General features: G+C 26.7%; 1 protein-coding gene across 1 annotated transcript in view; it reads right to left on the bottom strand.

Annotated features, from left to right (window-relative positions):
- Positions 1 to 11,394, bottom strand: part of LOC111630619 (neural-cadherin-like) — a 28,353-nt gene extending 16,959 nt beyond the window's left edge. Inside the window, 2 exon segments of the mRNA XM_023374751.1 lie at positions 2,229 to 4,607; positions 8,940 to 11,394. Coding sequence (XP_023230519.1) covers positions 2,229 to 4,607; positions 8,940 to 11,298 — 4,738 coding nt within the window. The 5' untranslated portion in view covers positions 11,299 to 11,394.
- Between the last annotated feature and the right edge of the window lie 817 nt (positions 11,395 to 12,211).

The raw sequence follows: 12,211 nt of genomic DNA on the forward strand, positions 1-12,211 counted from the left end.
TTTCTATCTTTTATTCTGTTTAAAAATAATATGTACAGAATTTTTCTATATTTATTTTAGTCATAAAAGTCAAACCCATTTTCTTATCTACATAAACGCTTCATACAAAATAGCCTTCATTATGAAAGAGCGTTGCGCTTATTCATGATTCCTGAAAACTCGCATTGTATGGATCCCTCTCCACAGGATATAAGTTTGAAGATAGATAAAAATCTACTCAGAATATACTAATAATCCCTATCTGTAAAGATATCAAATTTATTCCTTTATGTCCTCTATTTGCATTATAATGTGTTTTATTCATGTGATAAAGTTGGAATATTCTCACGATTTTAAACATTAAGCACACAGAAGGAAAGTCGTTCAATATTTGTCTTTATGTTGTAATAAATAAATTATTTCAAATCATAAAATAAAATTTAAACAATTCCAATAAAAAATTAAAAAGATTATTTTTAAAAATGTTGAAAAGAAATAAATTATTTAATTTAAAAAATTGCTATAAAATAAAACTTAATTTCTAAAATATTTAAAGAAAAATTAAAAATTAACAGAAAAATTTTGTGTTGTGTGAAATATAAAACAATTTCTCAAAATATAAATACATTTTTATAAAATTTTAAAGTTTTTTTTAATTTAATTAAAAATTTATCATAAGGAAGTTTTTAATTTTAAAAACGGTTTAAATGTTATTTTTCTATTTAACTTGTAAGAAATTTCCTTAAGGATATTTCCAAAAACAAACAAAATAAAAATAAAATAAAACGTATGACTTCATTCATAGAATCGAAAAGAAAAAAAAAATTACTAAAACAGGAATTCATTATACCTGTAAAAAGAATAAGGAAAATAATTATAAAATTATTTTACTTTTATAACATTTAGGAATACATGTAGATATATAAATTAACTATGTAAAAGATAGTACAACTTTGATATAGGCTACCGCATTAAAATATTCTTTGAGAAAGAAAGGAAAAAAAAGCTTTATTATGATTTCTTCAAACGAAGTGTACTTAATTCAACAATGAAAGATAAAAAATAAGAAAAAACAGATTTGATTTATCTTAGTTCAGTCGTTTCTTTTATTCAAAGTAATTAAATTCTCATTTATAGGTCACTGCTAACTTATTGGGAAGTCAATAGCTACTTGTGATAATTATCCCATAAGCTAAGATGGATGCAATGATTGTAAGAGGGAGGTGCCCTAATTACCTCTTCATAATCAATTCTTTCATTATTAAAATTGTTAGAAAATATATCTTTACATAAAAAACATGAAAAATAATCAATTCAAATAATTAAAATGAAAATATAGAATTAATTCTATGATTTTTTTTAGAAAGAAATACATAAATGAAAGATAATTGTAAATTTTTTTCCACTCGTGAAATACAATATTTGTTCAAACTATTTGTTAGAATAATATGTACTGTGCATGAATATTATCAATTTTTTTTGTTGTTTTTAATCATATCTGTCATAAAATATTCATTGAGTTAAAACTGATTTTCTTAAAGTTGTCCTATGAATATAAAACTGATCTTCGTGAAATGAGATTATGGTTTTGATAACATTTGTCAAAATCTATCATCGTTAATTTAAAATATGCTTATTTATAATTTTGTTCAATTTATGTTCTAGGCCCTTTTTCTTCCATAAATCATAAAATTTAAAATATTTACTTTTATATAATTATGTTTAAATAAATTCATTGACGTTTTCTTTTTTCTTCTGTTCGTCTTTGACCATTAAGCATTATCATCTTAGGTAGACTATAGATATTATACTACCAAAACAAACGTTTTGCACATTTTAAATAATTATAAGAATATTAAACTCATTAAAATTATTAAATTTTAATCAAATATTTTATTTTTTAAATTATAATTTCTAGTATTTATTACATTTATTTTTTCTATTTATGCATTTGCTTACAAATAAATGCAAATAATATAAATCTATATTCATTTATACAAAACGCACTTTAATCTTTATAAGAAAATTACTTTAGTTAATATCATAAAGTTTTACACAAAATACATATTTTAAATTACATTCAAGATATTAATTTAATATTTTTCAATAAATTTTACTGATAAAAAAGTTCAAGTATTTGGAAGAAAAATGACTGGAAAAATCTTTTCTGACACGAGTAAAGAATATTGCATAGTTAGTCCATCATCAGTCAAAATTTCATAATTTTCTGTCGGTTGAGAGAACTTAACGAATGCATATCATCATCAAAATTTTGAAGCCATGAGAAAAAAATAATAAAATAAAATTAATTAAATGTTTCAGAATATTTACGTCGGGTGTATATACATCTAGGCTAAATTTTGGTGATTCATCATTTTTGTTTTCTATATAAACTCGTACTGTTGCTGTTCCAGTTAAAGGAGGATCTCCTTGATCTGTAGCTCTGACTGTTAAAACATATGCATTCGTAATATCTGCATCAAATCTCTTATTGGAACGAATAATGCCTTTATTATCAATTGTAAATTCATCTTTATCTATAGAATATTCAATTTCAGAATTTTTCCCTTGATCCACGTCAGCAGCAGAAACTTGTAAAATTGAAGTTCCAATTTTTACATCTTCAGGAACATTATGAGCTTGATAATCTGGTAATTCGAATCTTGGTGAATTATCATTTACATCAGTTACTTTTATTATCAGCTCAACATGTGTGGAAAATCCGCTAGAATCTTCAGTTGCAGTAACAATAAGATAATATGTCTTTAGTTGTCGTAAATCCTCATAATCCAAATCTTTTGCTAATTTTACTCCTCCTGTTATAGGATCAATATAGAAAGTTCCAACACCTTTACCTTGAGTTCTTAATCTATATCTAATCTCTCTATCTGCAAATGATTTTGCTTTCACTTCAATAATATCAAAATCTTTCTTTTGATTTTCAGGAATGGTTACTTCATAATCTGACATATAGAACTGAGGTGGTCTTTTCCCTCCCATTATAGATAACCTTTTCTCTCCAGTCGATTGATAATGCAGAGTGCCACTACCACTTTCCATTCGTCCATTTTGATCTTGTGCTTTTACATCCAATACATATTCTTTATTCAACATGAAAGGATCACTTCCTAATGTTCGTACCTCTCCAGATCTTTCGTCAACTTCAAATCTGCCACCAGTTCGATCCATAACTAAGTAATAATGTATATCATGATCTTGGTCAGGATCCCTAGCTTCTAATTTGAAAACAGGAGTACCTGGAGGTGCATTTAATTGTATAGGTAGAGGTCTATTTATAAAATAAGGACTCTCATCGTTGACATCTTTCACGTGAATAATAACACGCTGTTTTTCATGTTCTTGAAATCCTGGAATACCTATTAAAACCCAAAAATCTATAGTTTTTTCTTTTTCTAACTGTTCGTAGTCCCAAGGTTCCTTTACTTTAATACTTCCATTTTCCTCAATGTCTATCCAACGATTTATACCTTCTAATTTAAATGTTTCTTCGTTATTTCGTTTCTCTAGATGAAACATTATTTTACCCTTGATACTTCCATCTGTTTCTTTATATTTATAAGTCTTTGTAGGTCTACCCGATCTTTTACTACGCACTAATATAACTTGATTTTCTATTGTATTTTCGTTGACTTTCTTATGGCTGTATACTTCAATTATAACTGGAACAGGATTACTTGTTAAACGTGGTTTACGATTATCGTGAGCTTCCACTAGGAATTTGTAAGTTTTCAGCTGTGGTTTTTCCAATAATAATATCTGTCCTGTTTTTGGAATAATAGTAAACACCGAATGCTTTTTTGAAAAATGATATACAGGTTGATCACCATCAGCATCCACTGCAATTATCTTTCCAATAACTTTGTGTAGCTCTGTAGAATCTGGTATTTGGAATTTATAACTATTCTTTAATAAATGAGGAGGATTATCATTTACATCCTCAACTTTTATCCTAATGAAAGTCTTTGCACTATCACCTTTACTATTAGATGCTTCTAAAGTCAGATTGTATTCCTCTCTAGTTTCACGATCCAATGAATTATTTGTATATATAATGAGATTTGTATCATTTGCTGATTGTTGCCTGATCGAAAATGAATTATCTTCATTTCCATCTATAAACTGATATTTTACTTGATCCTTTGGATCAGTTGTTGCAAAAAATAAATCCAAACCTTCTACTTCAGAACCTTTTGGTTCATTCTCTGTTACACTTCCTAAATATGTATCCTTTATAAATTTTAACATCTTGTCTTTGTCCATTACATGAATGATTAAATTTTTTTCTACAGTTCTGTTAGGATAATCTTCTCTAACAATCAAAGTAAATGGGGAATCTATAAAATGAGCTATACTAGCTGTTGGAACCAGAACACCATCACTGAATATGGTAAAATAATTTGAAAATTCATTATTGATAAGACTAAATGACTGACCCCTATTTATTAACTTCTTTATGCTGTATCCAGGATATACATCATGAGCCACAACTAAATGTTCTGAATGCTGTTCATATGAGTTTCCAAAAAAGGACATCACAACACTCAGTCCAAACCAAAACATATTACAGTGATACATGGCTGTTAACATTCCAGTACTCCAATGTTTAAGTTACACATTTTATAAAAGAATTTTGATTTAAAGTCCAGCTCTAATCAAGCAAGCATCTCCGAATGTCATCTACGGCAGCTCGGAACCGGCTTTTGGACCTCAACCGACAACCAAACCATCCCATATGACGTCACCCAATATCTCAGAATATTAAATTTTTATTTTTTAAATTAATTTTTCTAAATTATATATAATTAAAATAAAACGCCAGCTGTATAAATCTATATAAATTTTTAAAAATTATGTAGGTTCTTGATGCAATCTTTAATAAATTCTTTATTTTGTATTCGAAGGTTATCCTGTTTTGATAGATGATATTAAGATAATGGAGAAGCGATTAAACAAATTTCCAAATGCGTCAGTGTCTATCGAATTGATAATTTTTGACTCCCTTGACCTTAGTCTCATCTTTATAGAAAGAGTTTGCGAAGTTATAAACTGTAGCTTTTTATTAAACGTAACATGCATTAAGTTAATTTCTAGATAAACAAAAATAAAAATCTCTTTATTATTGAAACTGCGTAAAGGTCAAGAATATTTTCAAATGGCCTAGTTTCCTCCTAAAAATATTTCATATCCGAAACAAGTTTGCCTGACTCACTCCTTACATAGAAAAGTCTGATTTTCCTGAATGGCTAATTGTGTTTGTTCACACCTGTGTATCCACACCTGCACGAAACACAACTCCCAACTCCCAAACCAATTGTTTGGCCTTCCCATTTACTACTATTTATAATATGAAATCCATTATTAACTATTAATAAATGGAAAAATAATATTTTCCAACAATTCTATATTCTCGTTTTTTAAATGAAATTTAAAGTAAATAAATTAGATTCAAATCATCGTTCTAAATCGCATTTAAAAAACTGTATTTAAATTAATTAGATAGCATTTAAAATAAATTGACCATAATATAGTAAAAGCTTATCGTATTTAAAATACAAATATAGCAATATATATAATATATAATATATATTTAAAAATTATAATTAAAATTAAACATATTTAAATCGCAATTATAATAATTAATTTTTTGACAAAAGTAAAATCATTTAAATCACAAATGTAATAATCATTTTATATCACAATTAAAATTCGTCACATTTATGACATTTTACATTTTTAATTGAGCAGGCGAATCTTAATTAAATTCTAAAATAATTTTTTTTTTTTTAAATTATATTTAAAACATGCCAATCAAAAAATAGATAAATATTATTTAGAACATAATTATAGTAAAATAATCATCTCAATTAAAATAAGAAAATTGCATTTAGAATTCACTCAAACACAATTAAAATAAATATTTTACATTTAAATCTCGGTTAACTTAATCACCATTTAAGTAAATGAATCTAAATTAAGTTCAATTAGATTACGTGACTTAAATCACATTTAAATAAAATGTACAGTTTTATCGTTCGAAAAAATTTCAATTTAGAAGATTCTAAGCGGACAAGATGGAGTAAGTCATCCCATTTAATGAAACTAAATAGAACATCCTTGGGAAAGCGGATGCCAAGTAACTATTTTATTCAGTCAGTAAAAATGCCGTGATTCATTCTATAAATATGGAAAATTGAAAACTATTCAGAATCAAATTTTTCTCATAACTTCATAAAAAAATTTTTAAAAATTGTAACAATTCGCTGTAAGCGTTTTTTTTAAATATTTTAAAATATTTAAAAGGTAAATAATATAATTTAATAGATTTAAATGTATTTATATATCTATATATATTTTTTTCTTAAAGTTCGACGCCCTTACGAGATGTGATAAGATAGATATAGGTCAATAATAAATAGTTCAAGTAACAACAACCACCCGCTTTTGAACATTAAATATTGATAAGATTCAAATTATATACTTAAAACTAGTTATGCAGTTTAAGTCGAGGTGTGCATATCTATACAATTTAATTATTCAAAAAAATTATTTTTTAAATTTAATTATAATTAATTAATTGAGTTTAAGCTATTGTTTATACGTGTCAATTGTTTATTTTTATGTCATAAAAAAGTGTTTTACGTGTGAAAAATAATTAATAGGAAAAAAAACTTGGGACAGGTTCACTCATGCGATAAGTTTACTGAAAATGAACATAGAGTAATATTTTATAGAAATGAATAGATTTCTTCCATTCTGCAATACAATGAGCTAACTAGTTTCATTTTTGGTGTGCTTTTAGTGACAATTAGTAGGACAAGCGACCGAGTTGTGACTCACGCGTTATTGCAGATTATAGTAGAAGGTCTGCAGCTGGGAACGATGTTTGAGTCGATAACATCTGGAAGGTAATACAATCCTCGTCGACGTTTTTTTTTTTCTTTCCCTTTCTCCACTTACTGTTTGTTAGATGACAAAAATCAGAGCCTCTTTCTCCACAGAAAAAGACCTAAAGAGCGTTTTTTATTTCTATTATTTGTGATTTTTCATATAATACTTGAACTTGTTAGTTGGTTCAACTTTCAATAAACTGATATTTTACTTGATCCTTTGGATCAGTTGTTGCAAAAAATNACAATTCCAATAAAAAATTAAAAAGATTATTTTTAAAAATGTTGAAAAGAAATAAATTATTTAATTTAAAAAATTGCTATAAAATAAAACTTAATTTCTAAAATATTTAAAGAAAAATTAAAAATTAACAGAAAAATTTTGTGTTGTGTGAAATATAAAACAATTTCTCAAAATATAAATACATTTTTATAAAATTTTAAAGTTTTTTTTAATTTAATTAAAAATTTATCATAAGGAAGTTTTTAATTTTAAAAACGGTTTAAATGTTATTTTTCTATTTAACTTGTAAGAAATTTCCTTAAGGATATTTCCAAAAACAAACAAAATAAAAATAAAATAAAACGTATGACTTCATTCATAGAATCGAAAAGAAAAAAAAAATTACTAAAACAGGAATTCATTATACCTGTAAAAAGAATAAGGAAAATAATTATAAAATTATTTTACTTTTATAACATTTAGGAATACATGTAGATATATAAATTAACTATGTAAAAGATAGTACAACTTTGATATAGGCTACCGTATTAAAATATTCTTTGAGAAAGAAAGGAAAAAAAAGCTTTATTATGATTTCTTCAAACGAAGTGTACTTAATTCAACAATGAAAGATAAAAAATAAGAAAAAACAGATTTGATTTATCTTAGTTCAGTCGTTTCTTTTATTCAAAGTAATTAAATTCTCATTTATAGGTCACTGCTAACTTATTGGGAAGTCAATAGCTACTTGTGATAATTATCCCATAAGCTAAGATGGATGCAATGATTGTAAGAGGGAGGTGCCCTAATTACCTCTTCATAATCAATTCTTTCATTATTAAAATTGTTAGAAAATATATCTTTACATAAAAAAACATTAAAAATAATCAATTCAAATAATTAAAATGAAAATATAGAATTAATTCTATGATTTTTTTTAGAAAGAAATACATAAATGAAAGATAATTGTAAATTTTTTTCCACTCGTGAAATACAATATTTGTTCAAACTATTTGTTAGAATAATATGTACTGTGCATGAATATTATCAATTTTTTTTTTGTTGTTTTTAATCATATCTGTCATAAAATATTCATTGAGTTAAAACTGATTTTCTTAAAGTTGTCCTATGAATATAAAACTGATCTTCGTGAAATGAGATTATGGTTTTGATAACATTTGTCAAAATCTATCATCGTTAATTTAAAATATGCTTATTTATAATTTTGTTCAATTTATGTTCTAGGCCCTTTTTCTTCCATAAATCATAAAATTTAAAATATTTACTTTTATATAATTATGTTTAAATAAATTCATTGACGTTTTCTTTTTTCTTCTGTTCGTCTTTGACCATTAAGCATTATCATCTTAGGTAGACTATAGATATTATACTACCAAAACAAACGTTTTGCACATTTTAAATAATTATAAGAATATTAAACTCATTAAAATTATTAAATTTTAATCAAATATTTTATTTTTTAAATTATAATTTCTAGTATTTATTACATTTATTTTTTCTATTTATGCATTTGCTTACAAATAAATGCAAATAATATAAATCTATATTCATTTATACAAAACGCACTTTAATCTTTATAAGAAAATTACTTTAGTTAATATCATAAAGTTTTACACAAAATACATATTTTAAATTACATTCAAGATATTAATTTAATATTTTTCAATAAATTTTACTGATAAAAAAGTTCAAGTATTTGGAAGAAAAATGACTGGAAAAATCTTTTCTGACACGAGTAAAGAATATTGCATAGTTAGTCCATCATCAGTCAAAATTTCATAATTTTCTGTCGGTTGAGAGAACTTAACGAATGCATATCATCATCAAAATTTTGAAGCCATGAGAAAAAAATAATAAAATAAAATTAATTAAATGTTTCAGAATATTTACGTCGGGTGTATATACATCTAGGCTAAATTTTGGTGATTCATCATTTTTGTTTTCTATATAAACTCGTACTGTTGCTGTTCCAGTTAAAGGAGGATCTCCTTGATCTGTAGCTCTGACTGTTAAAACATATGCATTCGTAATATCTGCATCAAATCTCTTATTGGAACGAATAATGCCTTTATTATCAATTGTAAATTCATCTTTATCTATAGAATATTCAATTTCAGAATTTTTCCCTTGATCCACGTCAGCAGCAGAAACTTGTAAAATTGAAGTTCCAATTTTTACATCTTCAGGAACATTATGAGCTTGATAATCTGGTAATTCGAATCTTGGTGAATTATCATTTACATCAGTTACTTTTATTATCAGCTCAACATGTGTGGAAAATCCGCTAGAATCTTCAGTTGCAGTAACAATAAGATAATATGTCTTTAGTTGTCGTAAATCCTCATAATCCAAATCTTTTGCTAATTTTACTCCTCCTGTTATAGGATCAATATAGAAAGTTCCAACACCTTTACCTTGAGTTCTTAATCTATATCTAATCTCTCTATCTGCAAATGATTTTGCTTTCACTTCAATAATATCAAAATCTTTCTTTTGATTTTCAGGAATGGTTACTTCATAATCTGACATATAGAACTGAGGTGGTCTTTTCCCTCCCATTATAGATAACCTTTTCTCTCCAGTCGATTGATAATGCAGAGTGCCACTACCACTTTCCATTCGTCCATTTTGATCTTGTGCTTTTACATCCAATACATATTCTTTATTCAACATGAAAGGATCACTTCCTAATGTTCGTACCTCTCCAGATCTTTCGTCAACTTCAAATCTGCCACCAGTTCGATCCATAACTAAGTAATAATGTATATCATGATCTTGGTCAGGATCCCTAGCTTCTAATTTGAAAACAGGAGTACCTGGAGGTGCATTTAATTGTATAGGTAGAGGTCTATTTATAAAATAAGGACTCTCATCGTTGACATCTTTCACGTGAATAATAACACGCTGTTTTTCATGTTCTTGAAATCCTGGAATACCTATTAAAACCCAAAAATCTATAGTTTTTTCTTTTTCTAACTGTTCGTAGTCCCAAGGTTCCTTTACTTTAATACTTCCATTTTCCTCAATGTCTATCCAACGATTTATACCTTCTAATTTAAATGTTTCTTCGTTATTTCGTTTCTCTAGATGAAACATTATTTTACCCTTGATACTTCCATCTGTTTCTTTATATTTATAAGTCTTTGTAGGTCTACCCGATCTTTTACTACGCACTAATATAACTTGATTTTCTATTGTATTTTCGTTGACTTTCTTATGGCTGTATACTTCAATTATAACTGGAACAGGATTACTTGTTAAACGTGGTTTACGATTATCGTGAGCTTCCACTAGGAATTTGTAAGTTTTCAGCTGTGGTTTTTCCAATAATAATATCTGTCCTGTTTTTGGAATAATAGTAAACACCGAATGCTTTTTTGAAAAATGATATACAGGTTGATCACCATCAGCATCCACTGCAATTATCTTTCCAATAACTTTGTGTAGCTCTGTAGAATCTGGTATTTGGAATTTATAACTATTCTTTAATAAATGAGGAGGATTATCATTTACATCCTCAACTTTTATCCTAATGAAAGTCTTTGCACTATCACCTTTACTATTAGATGCTTCTAAAGTCAGATTGTATTCCTCTCTAGTTTCACGATCCAATGAATTATTTGTATATATAATGAGATTTGTATCATTTGCTGATTGTTGCCTGATCGAAAATGAATTATCTTCATTTCCATCTATAAACTGATATTTTACTTGATCCTTTGGATCAGTTGTTGCAAAAAATAAATCCAAACCTTCTACTTCAGAACCTTTTGGTTCATTCTCTGTTACACTTCCTAAATATGTATCCTTTATAAATTTTAACATCTTGTCTTTGTCCATTACATGAATGATTAAATTTTTTTCTACAGTTCTGTTAGGATAATCTTCTCTAACAATCAAAGTAAATGGGGAATCTATAAAATGAGCTATACTAGCTGTTGGAACCAGAACACCATCACTGAATATGGTAAAATAATTTGAAAATTCATTATTGATAAGACTAAATGACTGACCCCTATTTATTAACTTCTTTATGCTGTATCCAGGATATACATCATGAGCCACAACTAAATGTTCTGAATGCTGTTCATATGAGTTTCCAAAAAAGGACATCACAACACTCAGTCCAAACCAAAACATATTACAGTGATACATGGCTGTTAACATTCCAGTACTCCAATGTTTAAGTTACACATTTTATAAAAGAATTTTGATTTAAAGTCCAGCTCTAATCAAGCAAGCATCTCCGAATGTCATCTACGGCAGCTCGGAACCGGCTTTTGGACCTCAACCGACAACCAAACCATCCCATATGACGTCACCCAATATCTCAGAATATTAAATTTTTATTTTTTAAATTAATTTTTCTAAATTATATATAATTAAAATAAAACGCCAGCTGTATAAATCTATATAAATTTTTAAAAATTATGTAGGTTCTTGATGCAATCTTTAATAAATTCTTTATTTTGTATTCGAAGGTTATCCTGTTTTGATAGATGATATTAAGATAATGGAGAAGCGATTAAACAAATTTCCAAATGCGTCAGTGTCTATCGAATTGATAATTTTTGACTCCCTTGACCTTAGTCTCATCTTTATAGAAAGAGTTTGCGAAGTTATAAACTGTAGCTTTTTATTAAACGTAACATGCATTAAGTTAATTTCTAGATAAACAAAAATAAAAATCTCTTTATTATTGAAACTGCGTAAAGGTCAAGAATATTTTCAAATGGCCTAGTTTCCTCCTAAAAATATTTCATATCCGAAACAAGTTTGCCTGACTCACTCCTTACATAGAAAAGTCTGATTTTCCTGAATGGCTAATTGTGTTTGTTCACACCTGTGTATCCACACCTGCACGAAACACAACTCCCAACTCCCAAACCAATTGTTTGGCCTTCCCATTTACTACTATTTATAATATGAAATCCATTATTAACTATTAATAAATGGAAAAATAATATTTTCCAACAATTCTATATTCTCGTTTTTTAAATGAAATTTAAAGTAAATAAATTAGATTCAAATCATCGTTCTAAATCGCATTTAAAAAACTGTATTTAAATTAATTAGATAG

Source organism: Centruroides sculpturatus, unplaced genomic scaffold (assembly GCF_000671375.1).
Source record: "Centruroides sculpturatus isolate CEXI.00-Female unplaced genomic scaffold, Cexi_2.0 scaffold348, whole genome shotgun sequence".
Taxonomy (NCBI): domain Eukaryota; kingdom Metazoa; phylum Arthropoda; class Arachnida; order Scorpiones; family Buthidae; genus Centruroides; species Centruroides sculpturatus.